The sequence below is a fragment of the Diadema setosum genome, chromosome 7, assembly GCF_964275005.1.
Source record: "Diadema setosum chromosome 7, eeDiaSeto1, whole genome shotgun sequence".
NCBI lineage: Eukaryota > Metazoa > Echinodermata > Echinoidea > Diadematoida > Diadematidae > Diadema > Diadema setosum.
Window position 1 is genome coordinate 20,602,349 of NC_092691.1, and position 22,683 is coordinate 20,625,031.

Consider the following 22,683-nt stretch of genomic DNA (forward strand, 5'->3'; position numbering starts at 1 on the left):
TTTAACTATTTGGCAGGAAATGTCACCATGAGGATACACAACATCGTCCCACATACCAACACCTATCACAATCAATTGATTTCATTTAAGGCTAATTGGCTCAGGGTTAGCTCTTTAAGGTGTGCACCATCAAGTCGGGGTGAGGGGCAAGATAGGAATCCTGACTCTTGCAATGGCAAATTTGAGTTGACACAGCTTTTCCAACATGTATATACAAAAAAAAAAAAAAAAAAAAAAAAAAAAAAAAAAAAAAAATCAATGAAATCAAAGAAATTAATAAGATATAGAAATATTTGAGGGAAAATGTTTTTACAGACTTCTTCAACATCACCATGACAGGTGAAACATGAAAATTTTTATAAGTCTTTCCCAAATCTTATGTTTTAACTTCTTTTCATATGTCTCATGAAAATTATATGGCCCATGTTTCAATTCAGGTGTAGCATAAATATTTTCAAGTCTTTTCCAAAATCTTCTGATTTAATTTCTTTTCCTAAGTCTCTTAAAAATGATAAGGCCTACATTTTTATCTGGACAATTGTGGTAAAAAAACAAATCAAACAAAACAAAAACAGCAAATTTGCATGAATTTCAATCACCACATTCCAAATTGTTTAATAATTCACTTTTCTACTGCAAGCAGGTATGTAATTAATACAACGTAGATCACTGAGCTATCAAGGTGTTGTGTTGTCTTAGAAGCTATGAAAAAGAAAACAAATGATAACAGGAACAACAACATATTTGTGGGAAATGGATGGTCTTGCTGTCAATGGTTGGATGTACAGATCCCTAGAAAAGTATCGAACTAACAAATAAGTCATGTCTGATGAATTGCATTGCCATGGTCAACAGGCTTTGGATAAGCTCTCAACAAAGTACCATGCAGAGGAGAGAGTTTCAAGTGCAAATTTGACTTACAGCACATTGTACATACATACCGGTACTTCAATACATGGTTGTACTGCTGTGAAGTCAAAAGTAAAAGTGATCCAGGATCTATACATCCATATTCTTGCCTCTTTCTTTTTATTTTTTTTTTTCTTCTCTTTTTCTTTTAGGTTCAACAAATAGTGCACAGCAATATCACAATATCACAGATGGAACAACAAGAGTAGGATAAATGACTAGAATATCAGTTAGCACATATTTGTACTAAAATAAAACAGACAAACAAACGTTATCTCCGGTGAGAAATGAGCATGACAATTGAAGAGCTGTGCACTGTTTGTTTTCTACACTGTACAAAGTTTCCCTGCAGCCATCCTAGCACAATGACAAAAAATCACCACATGAGTGTGATTGTCAACATGCTTACAAACACACACTTTATACGCAGACCTGCAGACGCACAATCAACCAATATATCTGTTGACTACTCTATTCACGACTAAATCCTCTCCTTTAAATTAACATGATGGAAAAAAAAACAATATATCTCACAACACAACGCACATGAACCAACACATTTAAACAAGGAATGATTTTTTTTTTTTCTTCTGAACTCTTAGATTGAAATCTGTACACTGTACAATACAAAAGCAATCAGAAACTGACCCCTACGATACATATCACTTTTCATGAAAACAAAAAGGGAGTATTTCTTTGCACATATTTACATAATTTACAAATAATTACACAATTTTATACAGAATACTATATCATACTGCCTTGAAGAGAAAAACATCATTGCATCAATAACAATATTCCTCCAAGGCAAAGACTTTCCACAATTGTTAAAGATACCTAGCAATACCATCTTCTAATACAAAATGGTACAAAAAATTTGAAACAGCAATGCTTTCTATTCATAATTAAAAAGCATAGAAAATAATTCTTTGTATGTTTCAGTCTGACACAATTCATAAGCTCTTGTCAAAGAGAGTGAAATTATCAGCAAACTTTATTACTTGCTTCTTCCACATTTTTCATTCTTTTGTACCATACACTGATGATTGCATTTGAAAAAAATGACATAAGAGGTCATAGTAAGATGTTTCCTCTAATCTCATTTTTTTTTAAAGGATGTCTGATATGTGAATATGCATGCTTCTAGGGGAAGGAGCATATAATTATGTAGATGCACACTGAGAGACTGGGTTTTGTGCTGGTCTAGCTCAGAACGAGAGATCACAAATAAATGCACACATTGCATCACATGTGGACACTCAAAATGTGGAATCTGGGAGATGTTCAGGTTTTATTTTTCCTTCTTTGATTGACCAATACACTAAAGACCAAACTCTGATGTGACACCCATTTTTTCTTCTTTTTTTTTTTTTTTGTGATCTAGAAACATTTCATTCTAATGCTCATTATGAAAATCAGGACTACATGGAAACATATCTGCATTTTGTAAAAAAAATAAATAAATAAATAAATACTTGCCCATTTTATTTGTCAGTGATCTGGCATGTTCTAGAAATTGTTTTCATAATGCGATTTTTCTCAACGTCATATATTTTCATTCCATTTTATTTTGGGTTTTTTGTTTTTTTGTTTTTTGTTGTTGTTTTTTTGTCGGAGAGGAGTGCATCTTTCCACCTGTGAGAGCCAAAAGCCACTATGGGAACAGACATTGGGGTGCCCCTACAGTCACTTGCTAGAGAAGCATATGCATAGCCTCTACTCAGGGATATATCATTGTAGCTTCTGGAGTTCATCTATGTCAGTGAATTCAAGGACAAATAGACAATGGAGTACTGAACTGTGACATCATCGTCATTCATCGCCATGGAAACTGGTTCTAAGCAACATCACATAGCCCATTTGCCTCTGAACACAACCGTTGCTAACCACATTTGTATCCTGTTCCAACCCACTGCCTGAAGCCTTGTGTGAGGATATCTTGTTTGGAGCCAGCACTTATTGGCTATAACTGTAGACTGTGACATCATCACTTTAGTATTCTACAAGTTGACATGCATCGGATGCATTAGAGCGACCCATCTTATCACAAATAAAGAAATAGACCATTAATGAGCAAGCTACCCTGTCTGATCAAACTGACTGTCATAATGGACATGAATTTATGAGGGCTAGGTTCTACAGATTACACTATCTCATGAGCTTTGTTCATATGGAGTTTACAAAATCACTTTATTTTTCAGTTTCATGTTATTAATACTTCATGTGACGATAAAGGAAAATGTTCCCCAAAGCATTTCATGTTGAAATTTGTAAAAACACATCTTCCACATGACATGTAGCAATAAATTTGCGATCACTTGTAAATGTACCAACCCCAGAATGACCCTTTTCAATGACACTTTGGCTGCAATATTTCTGCTGGACTCACCTGGTCAAAGCTGCAATTCATTCCTTGAGGCAGTCAAAGAAAGTTGCATTGCAAATAGAATTCCATATCCCAAACAGACAAACTTAAGGGAGGTTTCTGTCATAATCAAGTTCACGATGGAATTACCAGTAATGATATGTGAATCCACATTTCCACGAAGAGAGTACTTCAAATGGCAAAACTGTCAATTTGTAAACATGATTATAAGCTACAATAATGCAGGATTATTCATAAGAATGCATAAAATCTGATTCAGTTTCTCAGATTACACGTGATAGCAAGGAAATGCCACTGACAGACTGATTGTGTATTACAATCCTTGTGTCAGGAAGCAGTTAGCATTCTGGGGGGCAAATCCACACTGAAGCTGTCTGCCGCCCTCTGCAGTCTACTGTCAGTGTATGGCAGCCATAACCACTCCCTAGTCAATGAGGTATGTGTCAGGCATGAAGAGACAAGATACTGCAGACAGAATGTCATGAGCAAGTCAGAGAACACAATCCAAGATTCACCCATACAACAGGTAATTGGTTGGCTGGAATATTGTTGCTGTTTGGGGTTTTTTTTTTTCTCCAATATTACATATTTTGTTAGTTGGTTTTGAATAGTGTTGGTTCAACTCGGCACACCTTCTTCACTGCCACATACCATTCTGCCAAACAAACAGAACAAGACCCATTGCACTGAACACACGTTTTGCCAGCAACCCATCTTCGCTTATCACTATCCTCAAGCATTGTACAGTCAAGGTTGCTAGCAATCTCTTTGGACTCTGACGTAACAAGTGCTACTCCACTCTCATCTCTTGCGCAACAGTGCCCCATAAATGAGGTGGTATACACAATCGCACCTCGGCTTCACCTACCACCTCACTCGCAGAGGAATATTCTGAATGCAGGAAAACAGCGATGTCTTCCATCCCAGGTTCAAACTGGATCGCTGGAAAACATCACGTCTCCTCCTTTTGCAGCAATGATCCTAGTTGCTAACCAAGAGAGGCAGGCAGCAATCAGTGGGAGGTTCAAATTGGACCCATCCCTGGTTCAAATTGGATCGCTGGAAAACGTCGCATCTCCTCGTTCCACTGCGATGATCCCAGTTGTTAACCAAGAGGGGCAGGCAGCTATCAGTGGGAGCAACATGCACCTTGCTTCTACAATCTGATGACGACAACTGCTGCAAAGCCTCTCTGAGATATTGTGGAAAGATCATCTTTTTCCCCCGCCATTATCTTGGAGAGCCAAAGCGCTTCTGTCATCATCATCCCTGAGTCCATCCGTCAACTGGTTATTCATTTTTTTTTTTTTGTCCTTGTGATCCAGCAGCTCTGATTGCATAGAAACGTGCTCTATAAAATGCTCGTACTGGCTCCGTCCATCTGCAAGAGGTGTGGCGGAATAGGTCCATCTGTCCACTGCAACAGAAACAGACAATATTCTCAAAAAACGTGTACAGATACATGTTTGCTCTCAAATACGGAAGCATTTTAGTCATATCTTCAAGAGTAATGCAGGAGAGAGGCATTATGTTTCCATGGCCCAGCATTTTAGACTGGGCCCACCAACATGGCTTTAATTTTGGTTGACATAATGCTTTGACTTCATTTCATTTCCCATTTGTTCTTTGTTTATTTCATATAATCTACAAAAGTTTGCATTCTTTGATGACTTTGTAAATGTACTTCATTAATCTGAAACAGTACTTTTGTCGAACATGATTTAGGGGCTTCACATATTTTTTTCCTCCATTCTTTTCCACATGACTACAGGTACAGACATTCTTTGAACATGCGCAACATGGGGGGAGGGATCACCAAAGGATCATCAGGGAGGGGATTACCAGGGAGGGGACAACCAGGGAGGTACATCAGGGGAGTCCACCACCCTGCACTGATTCTCTCATTGCATCCTAACAAGGTATGAGCGCGCAGGTTGTTATGGCAGAACTTACATGTATGAGGTTGTGCTCTGGCTGCTGGGAGGACTGGAAGTGGTCAGACAGGAGCTGTTGTGAGAAGGAGCTATGCATTTGGTAGCCCTCACTCTGCCTCACAGGGTCCCCTGTCATGTGGTACAGATCTGGAGGGGGAGGAGCAAATCAGAATGTTGCACAGCTTACAAACTGAAACAGCAGTAAATCTACCAAACATTTCCAACTCAGTCATCTTATATTTGTTTCTTTTTCATTCAGCTACACTATTGTAAAATTGATTGTGATCAGTACCATGCTTTGTTGTTGTCTATTCTTTTAAGTGTATGCACTAAATAACAGTGAGATTCCTAACCGTCCCATTAACAAACAGGGAAAGTTTACTCCATGTTTTAAGATCAATGCCCCAAAAATAATGACATAGTGAAAATCATGTATGAAGATTAGATGAGGTGATGACATCATCTCTTTAAATCATCACCTTCAAATTTATAAATATATCCTCCTGTAGATCATTCAAGAAACTTCACAATTACCAAGTTCTTACAGCATACATTTCAAAATTCAGGATCCAGTCTGCACCCGCTAGTTGTTGTTGATGCTCACACTGGGCAACTTTGGGAGAGCTGTCTTGTTTGATATCAGATCCTTTGTTGTAGAGGTGTGCACAGAATTTGAATATGCTTGTAATCTGGTGTTTATGTGTGGGCTAGCAAATGAAACACTACTACAAGTTTTGACTTTCTGTCAATGACTATTCACTGATGTTGTTTTACCTCTGAGGAGTGCTGAGGCCCAGAGCTGTATATGCATGTCTGGAATCTTCCCTGCAAGCTGCATCGCTGGCAACACCATGTTCTGACTCTCCTGTGTGATGTTGAATCAAAATGTTTTATCAGAGGTTGTGAATAAATAATGGTGATGATGGTGATGATGATGATGGTGATGATGATGATGATGATGATGATGATGATGATGATAATGAAGGAGAAGAACACAGAGGTCAAGGCTATGATAAGAGGGGATAGACTTCATGATGCTGTCACTATCACCATCATCATCATTATCAGTCCTGATCCAAACATGTTAATCACTTTAGTCACTGTCCTCAAAATCTTGATTAGAAAGACAGAAGTTTACGTTTCCTTTAATTACTAAATTATCTCATCAAGACTTAGCACATAATGTATCATGTATCCTCTTTTGTAAACAATCTACGATAGAGAAACACCTTTATTATGAAACTTTGCCAAAATTCTCTGCACTAAATGAAGGCCCTGCAATATATACTTAATCCTGCACAGTAACATAATACATCACTCGATTACCAAATCAGAGAGAGTAAACTCTTTGTCTTTGCAGGGAATGCAGTTCATTGTGTATTATTGATGGCCCTTCTTTTCATCACACCATTCTGCCATCCATATTTTAGTCAAATCAGCAGTCAAAGTATAATGAAAATAAAAGCCACCGCTTGTAAAAATCATATACCTCTACACTCCATTGATGGCAGTAACAAACCTCGACAAGCTGTGTTACAATAAGATTTGATGTAGGCATCTCTACAGCGCACTTACCCTGTTATTTCCTAATGACAGAAATATGTGCCCGAGAAGAACCAACGAACATGCTGTTAATCTGTTCAAGTCTTCTTCATTTGCCATCTTCAGCGTTTCTCGAAGATATCTCCTGCAAGTACACACAGTAACAACACCAACACAGGAATTATTTCACTGGCATTTCAACACAGGCACACAGGCACACATACAAACGCACACACAGGCACATACACATACATACACATGCACACACACACACGCACACAAACATATACAAATTAGAAAATGCATGTTGTCCTCTTAATCCCAATACATGGAACAGAATATGCTCACATAATTGTATGTTACACTGATAGGACATGATGTAATCATTTCAGTCTACCAGGTACTTGCTTTTTGTTGGAGCACTACTAATACCAGTCTCAACAATCTGATGGATCAGATCAATGAAACATCAATACAAAACTCAAACTGCAATTCTATTTCATCTGCACTATCCAGTACAAAGATTTGCAGCTTATTGGCATTATGCCACACAAACAATGATGGATGGAAATATCGGGGGGAAGTAAGAACCAGCTGTCCATTGGATTATAGATTTCCAGATTCCTTTGAATTTCAGTGTGTTGCAAACATTGAGAGATTACAATGTGTGAACATGGAAACACACTCATATCAATAACAATTGCACTTTTGATAAATGACATTAATTTTCTTTGTTTGGCAAGTGATGCTGCTACTTACTTGGCCTCGTTGTACTTGGCTTGGAAAAAAGCCTGCAAGCCCTTCACATAGAAACCGGCTGCTTTGAGACTGTGTGCATGAATGTGTGTTGTCTCGGGGTTTACTCTCTCTAAGAGTGCTAATAACTGTGGGTTTTGGAGAAAAAAGAGGCAAAGCAAAAACAAAAAGGTTATCACTGATATCTTTGACAGTACATTCATAAATAGAGATGATTCCATACTCTGTAGGATACTGAAGTTGCTTTACAAAAATTGTATGTAACCCAGTATATGAAACGTGACACAAAGCCCCACTTATTCCTATCATTAACATTGTGCCACATTGACTTAACTGTTACCTACACCTGACTCATACATCATCACGAGTGCACCAGTGCACAATACAAGTGCACTCCCGTTATTAACGAACACTGTTATAATGAAATTCCGGATACAACGAAGTAGAAATTCAGGCCTCAACATCATCCATTCTATGTATCTTTATTGTTTATTTGTTCGGTTATAACAAAATTTCGATATAACGAAAGAAAACTGCCGGTTCTGAGGACTTTGTTGTAACGGGAGTCCACTGTACGTGCCATTCTTCAATCCTGTAGCTTCCCCAGAGGCAACAGTCATGGACACAAAATATTTTGTAAATGAACATCTCCAAAAAAAAAAAGAGAGCAACCTGTGCCCTAAAACTTAAAAAGTAAAGACTCTATAAGTGCATGGATTCTGGAAATTGCTGTTAGCTACATGTAGATAGTGACTGCCACTAAAAATGCATTCAACTGATTTTATTGTGACAAGTTGTCTGTTGTAACAGAGCACTCCCCTTTATGCCACCAAAACTACAAAGCTAAGGAACAGTCATACTGTTAAGATGTTTATAGAATCAGAAATAATGACAAATGAAACAAATATAAACAATGTCAAACTACAATTATCAACTTGATTCCAAGTGGTGAATTTTGCATCACAGACAACAGCATTAGTGTTTACAAATGACAAAATAGGTATTACATCTGGATTAATAGCCTAATTTAACCTTCTGTGCCTCAGTCAATCACAACAAAAAAATCTATCATGCAGTTAAATCTCTGTACATAACTTATAACCTGATATTTATTGTACCAAAGTGGCAAAGATGGGCAGAAAAATGCTTAATATCCCATACAGTACACTCCCATTATAACGAACATGGTTATAACGACATTCTGGTTACAAAAAAGTAAAAATTCAGGCTCCAACATTATCCGCTTTATGTACTTTATTGTTTATTTGTTCGGTTATAACAAAATTTTGATATAATGAAAGAAAATTGCTGGTCCCGAGGACTTCCTCATAATGGGAGTCCACTGTATAATGTTACAGCAACGAGAGGTCTCTCTTGTTGAGAATTTGTTGGATGTCTGTCAAATATTTTCTCTCCTCACCTCTTGTTGCCTGCTGCCAGACCGGAGGTAGACTATTGCCAGGTTGAGTGAAATGAACTGCCACAGCTCTGTTTGCGTTGTTAACTGTTGAAAAGAGAATTTTAAAAAATGAGACAAGTTTTAGCCTTATACATTCAACATCTGTCGAACAGAGACTGAAAAACAAAAGACAAGTCAGCATGGTAACTCACACATTGTCCTACACAGAACTCATCACTGCTTTCTCTGTTTTTCGGCCGACAACTGATTAAATGAGAGATAACCTGAAAAAACTTCAATTCGCAAGTTTCGATGCTAACCTTCCAAATGCTACATTGACTGTGTCCCTTTATTCCGAGACTATATAAGTTTTACTTTGCCTCGTAAATTATTGGTCTGAAATTTACATGCAGGTCACAAGCATGCCATTGAATATCTTATCTATTGAAGCAAATAAAAGTACAGACATTTAACGAGGCACTATCACAGTACATTCATATAATGGCCTAAAATGTCAATCACTTCTGATTACCTGATTTCCATCTTTAGCTCGATTCTCACCAATACATTTTATTCACTCACCTCCCACTGCCCACACCCCCCCCCCCCTACACACACACACGATCTGTCTACATAACATGTCATTTTAATTGCAGTTAAAAATGTACACCAAACACAGTTCTTGACCTCGTTTGTTCCACTTTTTAACCTCATACGCTCTTAATTAAAATCCTCCACTCACAATGACCTTCTCTATTCATGAGTCAGTCAACAACACCATAATACCTCCTCCTCCTCTCCATTTGACCTATTGTTTTCCAATCCCATTAAAAAAACCCATTATCAGGATGGCTGGACACTCTTCATCATTCCTCTTTTGATCGTGCCTCCTATTGTAAGAAGAAACAAAGAACTCACCCCCTCCCTTTCTTAAGTTTGCTTCCTACTTATCCTCACTCAGAAATGCATAGGGTCTCCAAAGAAAGCCTATCCTCGAGCAAGACTTTTGAAAACTAGTATCAGAACAAAGAATTCATGTATTCAACTCTTTCCATTGTACCTTCATTGCATATTATCACAGAATTCTGATCATGGAGTTCTTCCTTGATACACTGATGCAATGCATTTTTTTTTAATATAGCATCAACAAGGGTACACAGTTTGTTGTTATCTAGCAATACACAGAAGTGTTTTGCATGCAGTTTTCTTTACAATAAGCCAGGGGTGAGGATACACCAAGAGTACAAAATTATGTCATGCAGTCTTCACTCACCCTTAGTGCTGTGTTGAACTGTGCCTCAGCACTGTCCATGCAGTTCATGGACATGGAGTAGAGACCTAGCAGAGTGTGCAGCTGTGCTCTGTGCAAGTTGAAGAGCCGCGGGTTCTGGGAACACACCTGACAGGCTTGTGAAATCTGTACAGATATAATGATAATGAGCATTGATGATAGGGCATACCAACACACTTCTAAGTATTTTCCTTGCAAATGAGCAAAAAGGAAGTACGATATAATCACATCCAGTGTAGATATTACACCTTCTAATGACGTATCGGGCATTTACCCCGAGGGCAACTACCCCCCGGCTAAATACTGGTTAGTGGTAAGGTTAGAGGATAGATTAGGGTTAGGTTTAGGGTTAGGAGATTGGGTTAAGGTTAGGATTAGGTTCAGGATCAGGATTAGGATTAGGGCAGGGGAAGGGTACGGGGTAATTGCCCAGGGGGTAATTGCCCTGGACCCGATGATGCACTTGTTGTGTGACCTTCATTCGTTGCTTAGGTCTGGCATAGGAAGCATCAACACCGATGTAATACCTGATGGGATCTTACTATCATGAGCAACTTGCATATGCCCAACATCCACCACATAAGTCAGACTATTTAACCAAAGCAACAATGCAATGATTCAGCAGGGGCTGTTCTGTTTGAGGCCGTTCAGATCCACGCTTTTCTTTACTACCATTTCCTTGCTTATGATTTAACTCCTTACAAATTCAATGTCAATGATATCAATATTTTTTTTTCTTATTTCTTTCTCTCTTTTTTTGGGGGGGGGGGGTGGTCATCTATAAGCATTTAGGAAGTATGATCTTAACAACAAAAAGACCAATATTAATATGATGATTGAGTGGGAGCACTGTGGCATAGTGGATAAGACTCCAGAATCCCAGTCGGAGGACTTGAGTTCGATTCCCGACCAGTGCTTTCGTTCTTGGACAAGATGTTTTTACCCACTATGTCCCTCTTGACCCAGGTGTATAAGTGGGTACCTGGCAACGCTGGGGTAATAATAATGGCAGGGCCCTCTGGTAGAGCAGTGGCAAGACTGAAGAGGCTACCCTGGATAAATAAGACCCTATTATTATTATCATATTATTATTATAATATAAATATAGGGCCATTGGCATTGCAAAGGTTGCACGTGCAGGTAAAGAACAAAAACCCTCCTCTATGTTCAGCACAGCATCAGTTTTGATGCAGAAGGGCTTAGTTAAACTCAGTCATTGGCGTCTACAGCCTTCTGCTTCTCAACTGAATGTATGAACTAAAATGAAGACTCTGTATCTTATTCTTTTTTACCTAGTACAGAAACAATTTGTTGGCCTATGAGGAATGCTATGGCACAAGTACTTGAATGGATACGTTGGAGACCCATGGATGTATCTAAACCATCAAAACCAGATAATGACTGCCGACAAATAAAACTGTTCGCACATCAACATTTGCATCTTGTGAATGATGTTGCAGTCACAGAGCCTGTAGCACTCTGGAATGGCAGATCAAGAAGGGTTCTAGCTCTGCCACCAAAACAAAGATTTGAGAATGTTTTGCGCCTCAAGAGATGCTGGAGAGCACTACCAGAGCTTGCGTCGGTCTCACCTCTTGCACCGCCAGTGACTTTTGGCCCATGACGAGTCGGCACATGATGATGTGCTCCAGCAGCATCAGTTGGAAGGAGGAGAGGATGGGGTGCGAGTCCAGGATCTTCAGCTTGCTGATCTGGAGCAGGGCCTTGTCTGTGTACTTCTGTGCCTTGTCCATGTAGCCGGCCTGCATCGAGTGCATCACTGTGACCTGTTGGATAGACATGGCTCATCAAGCAATCAGGACTCTGGTGTGCTGCCTTAAAATATGCTTCCCCCTGCCCCACAATAACTGCATGATACTTACATTTATGTAACAGGGATGATATTGAGGGTTTTTTCATATCGGAAATCAAAATTTTCAGGTGATTTTGAAACATGAAAATAGCAAAATGTACACAGACTTGAGGAAAAAAAAAAATCTGAAATCAGATTTATATCTACAGAATATCAATCATGCCTGATTTAATCAACACACATCTCCAGCATGAATTATCCAACAAAAATAATGGGTCCAGATATTTGGGACCCCACATCATAGGAAATTGACTTTTACCACCCTACTAATTCCATCAAAGGTATATACCACATGCTTCTACACAATGAAATTGATATGTAAGAGTACAATGAATAAGGCTATTTCAAATCAATGATACATAAAGGACAGGTGTTCTATCTCAAGCAAATATGCTAGTAAAACAATGACTTGATAAATACTGACGTACACAGACTTTAGAGGATGTCTGTAAAATATTAACTGATGCATATTCAGCTGGCCACATAATTAAGCAAAGCGCATTTCTTTAAATCCACCTTTGCAAATGACTCTGTTGCTTTGCATTAATGTGGTACTTTTTGAGACATCATCATTTATATACTTTGATTTTTGTCAATGTACCTTTTTCTTTTAATTTCTCCCTCTCTTACTTGCAAAATGTTGTGATACTGAAAAGAATACATATTTCACTGAATAGATATGCACTGTATCTTTTAAAGAATGTAACACATCTTGAGACACTGAGAGATAGAGAGGAACACTCACAGTGTTCTAACTGTAAAAATAGTAACATGACACACTTACCAGGTAGACTAAGACACACATGTGTTCTTTGGGTAGCCAGTGGAACTGATCTGCAGGGTTTCCTGATTCATCTGTACAGTACATACAAACAAAAGTGTTACTGGTGACTTCCTAACATCCTACACTATGATATAAGAAATATGTTATCACAAGACATGTTCTAGAATGTGACCAATGGTGAATGTAAAATCGGATCACATGGCTGTGTATTCATTTCATGCAAAATGCACTCAGTACAGTTACTGCCCAACACACAAGACAGCCGAATCATCGGCACACTTTAAGCTACATGTGATGAGACCCACAATTTGATCACCTGTTACATGGAACCGTGTAAAATTTTCTGTCATGTCAGCGAGCTTCAATGTGTGCCTGTATTACTATTGGCCAACATTGGCCTCATTGATGTGGCACTTGATACCAACACATGGTACATCAGGGTACAATCCCACTAACTGCGTTTACTAATGAGGACTAGATTTTGAATTTTATTGACAATTTTGACAAGGTAGCCCTATCATAAAGATCAAATAATGAATGCAGATACATTTGTGCCTTGTGAGCTCATAGCAGCAATGGCAAATACCTTAACATGCCCACTGCACCACCCCACAGCACTCACAGCTGTACATCAATTGTATAACATAATCATGAATGTATTTGGTACAAGACCAGTTGCAAGCAACAATAATTCGAATCATGTGATTTGCTGTGATTAGGATGTACAGGATGTTAAGTGTGTAAGTGTTTGATAGTACAGTGCTCTGCTGACCCCAGTTATACCATCTCTAAGAGAACTCTGGCAAACCTTATATATGAGAGCAAAATATCATACACATATTCATACACACCGACACATGTTCTCATGATTAACTGTATTAATTCAACTTTGACTAACTAATCATGTGAATAAGCTGTTCGTAATTAGCTCACGTGCAAATATTCAATATTTATGTGGATGAATGATTTTTCTTTTTTTTCTCAATTGCTTAGGAACTTCAACCATTTTCAAAGCAAAAAATGTATATAACCTTGCGTGATGTAACAATTCATGGAATTCATGTTCAAACATTTAACTCTTTATGTGCCACGTTCACACGTCCAACTCAGTCAATGGTGTGCCAACTTCGCATATTCTGCTCAAACCCACAAACCCGCCCAAACCGATCGATAAATCGCCAATTGCCACAGTACAATGAAGGCTTTTCTCGCACTTCCGTTCATCTTACATATAGCTTGCATTTTATGCGGTGATTGACTATCAAGAGGTGTTCCCTTACAGATTTGCATGTAAATTCTTAGTTTCTGCCACTGTTTTGTGTACAAAAATCATGTGTTTACAGCAATGTAGCTACAGGGCATTTCAAAGAAAATCAATCTTGGATTTGTCATGCAATTTCATCGAAGCAAAGCTTGGTATCTTCTCTATAATTCTGCTCACTACATGTCCAGCTGAACAGAAATCTTTGTAGAAAATACATACATTTGAAAAGCAGAATGGTTTCTCAAAACATGACTATGTTGGTGTCTCAGAATAATGTGGCACTCAAGGGGTTTCCACTATGGCACATAGAGAGTTTTAAACAAAGAATGAACCTGGTGACAAGAATGGCTCTTCAGTCCACACTTGGAGAAGTATCAATTTCATTGTTTTGTACTGAATGCATTAACAAACATTTTCTATTGATATTGATCAATACAATGCTGTCAGGTGGACGTGCTGATAAGCATCATTTATATGGATTATACGAATAATCATTACATAACAGATGCTTATTTCAGAAAATTCAAAAACCTTCATGCCTCTAATCTAAAATGACATTTTTCTTCTCATTCGCAAAGTGGAACTACGAACTGGCCTACAGCTTTGACGTACCTCCTTCACTCTGTAACACGGTGACACTCTGAATGGCTTGCTGGAGTTGCTTTAGAGCAGGTTTGACACTCTTCACCTGTTGACAAGGAGAAGGAAAGATGTATGGTGAGATTACATGGACAGCATCTCCTGATGGCATCTCAATCCTCAGCCACCATTATACACAGTGAAACATGTCTACAAAGACCGACCATGGGAGACTTTTCACTCTCCCATTCCTCTGATTTTTCTGCTTCTATGTCACACAAACGATTTTTTCAGAGAGGAATTCCTCTTTATCGAATCATTTGTTGTAGACGATCATCTTTCCTTACATGATGGCATTGATGACCCAATGATTGGCAGAAACTAACTATGACTCAAAGTTTTACTCCTGAAAAATGAATGCAGCGTATGCAGGTATGGCCTTAGTGATATGTAATTCAGAACTGGTTGCTAGAGGTAAGCAATGGCAGTAAACTAACAATGACCCAAAGTATCAACCTTGATGCATGAGTGCAATGTACACATGCACTGTCCTAGTGATACATACAATAATTCAGAACTTAGTTGCTAGTGGTATGCAATCTTGTAAATTCACGCTAATTACTGTTGTTCTGAATCAAAATTGATACAGACTCGCAACATTGTCACACACTTCCCGATTCCCGAAATATCTGCACCCACACATAAAAACAAAAATGGCCCATACAGGAAATAGAATTATAATTTTAAGCACCGGCCCCAAACAGTTAAGATCTATCTCTCTCATTGCCACAGATCCCCAACTCCTCACCTGTCCTGCCATAAGATAGTGACAGACTTGCAGCACCATGAAGTAGACCTTGAGGGACTCCTTGTTGGTTGGCGTGCCCTGGTAGGACCCGATCACATTCCCACACAGCGACAGCACCGGGTCCACCTCCCCGTACTTCTTGTCTACTAATAACAACTGTTGGGGATAGGATGAATAAACATGAAATACAGGGAATATTGTGTGCATGTCTACAAAAGTGTCACTGAGTATGTAATACCACACTCACCAAATAAAAAGAGAAAGAGAGTTAGAGAGAACAAATAATACCTATGACTACATCCATTATTCATCAACAATGCATAAAACTACAAAAAACATAGTGTCATCATTTTAAAACAGAGGAGGCACACGTAAATTACTAAAACTTACAAGTTTCAGAGTCTTTAATAGTACTGTCCATCAAGCTTTCAGTGCTTCAGTGCAAATTGAAAATTTCAAGCTTTTAGTTCCAGGAACACTATGCCAAGCTTACACACATGCACATACACACACACACACACACACACACACACACACACATACATAAATAGGAACAGGCACATAAATAAGAATAAAAAAATACAAAAAAGCAAACAAACAAAACTGTGGCAACACTTACAACTCCCTGGCTGAGTAGGAACAAGGCTTGTGTGTAGACCGAGCCCACCACCACAGCATACTCAGCCCCAACTCTTAGCAGGTCACACGCTGAGACAAAATCCTTTTCATGTGCGTGGATTTGCTGCATGATACAGAAATAACAGTATAGGTACTTCAGCCAAGTGGTCAACATTTATCAATTCTGAACAAATGAAAGGGAAAGTAATGCGTCCACATCATACGCAATTACAATTTCCCCCTTCTTTTGTGACAAATCTTTCAATGTTTCCATGTATGAGTGCCACAAGAGTACCAACATAAGAAATTCTTGGTAAATATTTTGGGTTTAAAGTGTCTACATTACTGTATTACCAAGAGAAGACATAACATCCAATTATTTGGGGGAATAGGGAAAAAATCCCAACTTGACAGTAGTGATTATAGGATTTACACTATTACTGTATATTTTTTGTCACCATATTCATACCAGCAACTAGGGATCTCATCACTTGACGTGAGTTTGAAGAATGAGTAGGAACTTGCCACTCATGTCTAATCTGAATATGAATCAGCTGTGTTGATGGCACACGTACAACACTTTATGTGCAGTAAATTGTAACTATTAATTTTGAGTGTTTCACAAGGTGGAGTAAACATTATCTTTCAATAAAGCTCTTTGCTGTTCACGAATAATCACTTCTTTCTTCACAGAATACTTACTTGCTTACTTACAACCAATTCTTAGATTAGCAACACAGATGTAATTCCAACATTATTGATACATAAAGTCTCTGGAGTGCCAACCCCTCATATCTCAATTGGCATGTAATACTGTAAAGCAAGAAATATTTGTGGAATGAAATTTTCACAAATTGGAGCCAATGGCCTTCTTTGTGGCGAATTGCTGCTGACATACAATGCATTATAGTGTTGACAAGAACTTTTGTGCGCATTTTAGTTTTGCTAATCTTGGCCCTCGCGAAATTCATGAGATTAAAATGCATGCAAAAATTTCTGGTTTTACAGTTCATACCTCCTTTCTCCAAAACAAGTGTCTACTTCATTTGAGGTCTATGAAATTTTTGCAAATTGGAGCCAATGGCCATCTTTGTGACAATAAATTTTCATGAATTGCTGCTGACATCCAATGCACTATAGTGTGGACAAGACCTTTTGTGCAGATTTTAGCTCTGCGAATCTTGGCTCTCGCTAAATTCATGAAATTTAAACGCATGCAAAAATTTCTGATTTTGCAGTTCATACCTCCTTATGCAATTTTGAATAACAAAAATACTGATTTTTGTGGCAGAACAGAATAATCATTAAAATAAATGTAATCCAAAACAAAGTGCTTACTTTATTTGAGGTCTACAGTGACGTTATTTTGCAAAAATGTTGCAAAAATAATTATTTTTTGGCTCTCCTTCAAATTTATGATTTTGAGATGCATGGTGTTGTCACCACAGAGAAGACAGATCTATGTCATACAAGTGTAGATTTTTCTTTTTTTATGCTCTCTGTGCAGCTAACACAGTCTGCTGGAGCAATGCTGGAACTTACTGCTAATTGAAAGAGTAATCTACACCGCCAGAATGCAGCCTGTTGTGAAATGCTGATTGCTTTCCTCAGGATTTGTTTGGCCTGGTGTAACTGATTCTGCAGAATAAAAGTAAGTGTTTCAAGTTAAGTTGCGATGACAAACATGTACTCAACCTCACAACATCCATAACTTTCAAAATGTCATGTCTCATTTATTCCAATTTCCACTCCCAAAGATGCACTAGCATCAAGATTCCCATACTAAAAAGGTCTTGTATTTACTGTTACTTAACATGATATCAGCTGAATTGACCCATGGCAATAGCCAATCATCATTCAACATCTTTGACTGGCACCATAGTACTCCCAAATATTGGTAACTGAGTATATTGCTGTTTAATGACTCAGAACTTAGATACGCTGTACCTACATTGTACGTCCAAAAGCTAGAAGTAGGAATAAGCAATACTAAACTCTCCCTGATAAACCAAATCTGTGTCATTCATTTTCTATTTATCTTCTTCTTTTTTTTTACTCTACCATTAATTATTTTACTGTGGCACCACAATTTGACAAATTGCCCTTTATCTATGTAAATGGCCTATTATTCAGTGTTTTTGAGTAATAGCTACGATATGCATGTACACAAATTAAGTACGCTCATGATCTTATTTCTTGGCTATTTCAAAAACGTTCACTAATCAGTGGTTACTGGTAAATATATTGATGAAGGGTAATTTGTCAATCAGTTGAAATAAAAACAACTTGATGTAAGAATCATTAATTTGAAGAATGATTTCATGTTCCACACTTGCCTTGTCAGAAAACTTACAACAATGAGGAATTTACTGTTGTAGCAAAATTATAACATAAAAAGAAACTACAAATGTACAAGTGACAAGTGACAAGAAAAAAAAAAAAGCAGTCTAAGGTACACAACAGCATTATGGGGGGGGGGGCGGACTTTATAAACAAGGAGTTTCTCTCCAGTCTTGAGGTCTATATTACAGAGCTTGGCTATCTTGCCAGATATCACATAACATTACACCATGAGGTAATCATTATTATTATCATTATTATTATTATTATTTATTTTTTTTTTTACATTTGATGGTGTACATTTCATCAAGTTCCATTAAGATGCAGAGAAAGTGAGCTTGTAAGCTGCATACAGACACTAATATTTTGGTGCCTGGCCAATTGAAGATTGATGAAAATGTTGAGTAAGTATAGTTACACTTTCGTTCATGTTTTCTGCGGACGAGTTGAATTCAGTACATGTATTTTACAAGGGCTAGATATGATACTGCCACTAGATGTATTATTATGAAGTCATGTACATGCATCTACCTCATGACATCTGATTAGTTTCTTTGATTTCACATGTACACAATACGTAATCTGACAACTGTTTTCTTCGAAGTCTTATACCATTTTTGTGCAAACACTTAATATTTCAAACTGTTACCGCATACACCAAGAGCAGTGTACGGTACAATTTCATATTTACCTGTTGCTCATGTATACTCGCAAGAAGGCTGGCAGCTTCAAACTTAACTTCATCAAAGTTGGGAATCTGTTTGATTATCTGTCAAGGAACTTTCATTGAACTCATTCAAGAATCATGATTGCACGCAGTTAGAATATACATGTACAAATAATCACTCGTGACTTAGTAACACCACTGTACATGTGACTACATCAGATCTATGTCGGTGAAAGTGGGACCATACCAAAAAAAAAAACACTGTGCACATTGATTGAATTTGCACAGTAAAAAAAAAAAAAATAATAATTCATTCCATCTACATTGTAGATACACATGAATACAAGGCAGAGACTGTCAATACTGGTATTATGTCCAAAATGTCTTCAATCTTATTTGCAACTTGTTGAAATTTGACTGACGTACAAAAGTATCAGAATGGGTAATGCAACATATTTTTGCATTGTACTCTTTCAAACAACAACTAAAATCATAAGTTTAACAAAGAAATGCTGCCTAACATTCAGGGTCTTTGGCCTATCACAGATATGACAAAGGAATCAAGTACATGGAATACATTCTGACGGCTTATCATCTGTCATATGCTGAATTTCATAAGAAGTTTTTACATCACTTAAAATGTCAGCTTTTGTGAAAATTGTCTATTTTGACATTTGTACATCATGTAGAACCTATATTAACAGGTAATTTATACAAACAAAGGTTTGTTCCAATGCCTCGAGCAATTCATATGTCTCACTCAGGCACCAAATGATTGACAGACAACTACAGGTATTATAATGTCTCCTTTACCACAGTGTGGCAATAAATACCTTTTACAGGAATACTAAACAAAAGAAGCAAATCTCCTGCAAAGCAATGCAGTGTGATAGGAGCTGACTTCACGAAGACTTGAAAAAGAAAGCATCTCCAAATGGCAGTAAAATGTCAAGTTATTAGTAGTTGCATAATGATGAATTGATGTGCATTTTGCCTCAGATCTGACAGAAATATATGTATGGGACTCAGGAGAGATGAAATAGAAATTAGAACTGTCCAAGTGTAATTTTCAAGCTTAAATCATGATTAAAATCCATCCATACTAAATTTGGTTAGTAGCCATGTATGTAGCCAAGTAGCACTTCATATCTTTTGTAAACTGTACTTACTTGTAAGTTGTAGTGACTAGTGTCGGTGGCAGGGATAGGATGGGGGTTACAATGTAGAACTAGTAAATTGCTTACACTTACAACTCTTGTAAATCAATACAGTTTGTGACATTTCTTCCATGTATTTACAGAGTTACTAAGTATTTTATGGTTGATATGAATGATAACTGGGAATAGTGACAATAGCACCAGAAATGTTTGAAAATGATCATAGGATCTCATTGTTGCTGGCATATCTTTCAAATCATGTACCTTATATATTGTTGCCAATTTGAAAAGATTATATTATCCAATAGTTTTAACATGGAAAAAAATCATCTAACTTTATCTGTACAAACTGACAACAATTTTACATACAAGGAAGGTGAAGAGTGGAATAAACTGTATCAGAGCAATTTATCGCTTTCATTTTCGTTGACCTACCGCTACGATCTTGTGACCAGCAGCGTCCGGGAGCATTGACAAAGTACACTCACTACCGCTACTTGCTGAACACATCGAGCATACTTGACCCTACGCCTACGGCCGCACTGAATCACACACAGCTACTTGGCTCATTCATAATACACGCACTCTGTGCTGTACAGCAGTTGCGTCTCATACGGTATACACATTGCTATGGAAAGGATACACTCTGTGCCATGGCCCACTGTGAAGAAAGATGCGAAAACAAACAAGTTTTATTTCAAAATTCAAAGAGAACAAACGGCACTAGCACTTCAAGAAATGCCTAACTAGATAGTTTATATTTAGAGATTACATCCAGTACAACTGTACAAAGCATACGTGATAGCAGAGCTCGAGGAAATGAAAACGAGTGAAAATAGTGTACTCACAGCCTTGTCCAAATGAGTCCGCGCTAAATCAATGTTCTTCGTATGCGTGAACAATAAACTGCCCATCTGTAGATGAGTTCTAGCTTCGATGTGAGGCGGTGGTTTGAACTGCAGAATTGACTGCATACAGTGAATGCAATGCTTGATTTTCGGCGGGCTAGCAGTCCTAAATGTTTCACTTAGGCCCAACAAGGCGATGTACCAAGAATCAGTTTTCACACTCGGAACGGACGCCATTTTCCTACGCTTTCTGACCTTCGTTCTCTTGCCGTTTTCCTCGTCAAAATTGCGCTTGTGGTCTAGCGCCAGCTCTAGTTGACGTCATGGAAAATTGAGGTTTCCTGATTATTTCTGGCTACTCGCTCACATACGTACCATAGCCACACGTTATGTGCGAAGCGTGTTTGCTACACAAATTTGAGTGGGCGTAAAGCTTCGGCGACTTTCAGTCCGTGTGGAAAGCTTGGGATTGCGAGCTCGGCCGCGTTTCGCAGGTTCGTGTGCAGCAATTAGCGATGATACAGGCAAGAATTCCGAGTTGTAATTTGAGTAGAAATCGAAGGATTTACCGATTGAAAGATGGACGAAAAATTTATCGGGCTAAGTCAGCTCTATTTCCTACTTCATTCTTTTTTTTTTTTGGTTGTTTATTATTATTTATTCGGCAATTGCAAAACAATACAAGTGACAACAGAGAAACAAATAAAACAAGCAAAACACAAGAAATCAAAGTGTCAGGCTTTCCCTGTTGAGCTTCCCTATATAAGGAGCCGGATTGGAAAAAAACAATCAAAATCATTATGACCCTTGGGCCTCTCCAACCAACTTAAGGAAGCACATCAGGGAGTAGTTGAACATAAAAGAAAACAAATAATACAATTTCAAATTGAGCGTGTAAACCAGGTGGATTATTGTACAAACTAGACATATCATTATGGCGAATGGGTATTAATTCCACCACCCCCCCCCCCCCATAAAAAATAATAATCCAGTGTACAAAAAAGTGTTGGCAATGTGCTGAACTGTCGAATCAGGAAGGGGCATAAAATTCCGGCATAGAGTTTTCTGCATAATCTCCATGAATTAATCGCTTTATAGCATTTTATACACCAGCAGCCCTTCTTGTAAATTAGCTTTAAATTGATCAAGCGGTTGATTGACAAATTATTGATAGACCGCAACTAATGTATGCAATTATGTACCGGTTTGCTGATTTTATATATATATATATATAATTATATATAACTTTACAATCTGGAGGGGGGGGGGGACATTTTGACACTTCCCTCCCAAAATAGGCTGACAATAAAAGAAAAGAAAAAAAAAAAAAAAAAGGTTTTCATAGGTTTGGCTGCCACTACCAACATCGCCTGAGGCAAAAAACAAACAAACAAACAAACAAAAACCAAGTCACACCCTATATCACTTCCGGCAAAAACAAAAACAAAAACAAAAACGGAGGAAAAAGGTCCCAAAAAGTGCAAAAAGTCATACCCTGCTAGCATAGCTTTTGAAGAAAAAAAATATA

At 37.9% G+C, this 22,683-nt stretch overlaps 1 protein-coding gene across 1 annotated transcript; it reads right to left on the bottom strand.

Annotated features, from left to right (window-relative positions):
* Positions 1 to 370: 370 nt before the first annotated feature.
* LOC140230431 (MAU2 chromatid cohesion factor homolog) lies at positions 371 to 21,411 on the bottom strand. Its single transcript, XM_072310584.1, has 16 exons — positions 21,156 to 21,411; positions 20,951 to 20,968; positions 19,175 to 19,240; positions 17,686 to 17,781; positions 16,145 to 16,267; positions 15,526 to 15,681; positions 14,751 to 14,826; positions 12,875 to 12,945; positions 11,810 to 12,004; positions 10,200 to 10,343; positions 8,948 to 9,031; positions 7,531 to 7,655; positions 6,805 to 6,916; positions 6,004 to 6,094; positions 5,249 to 5,376; positions 371 to 4,712 (listed from the first exon to the last, which is right to left on the bottom strand). Exons 1-16 carry the CDS (start codon positions 21,390 to 21,392, stop codon positions 4,647 to 4,649), a joined length of 1,788 nt encoding a protein of 595 aa, XP_072166685.1. The 5' UTR covers positions 21,393 to 21,411; the 3' UTR covers positions 371 to 4,646.
* Positions 21,412 to 22,683: the final 1,272 nt, after the last annotated feature.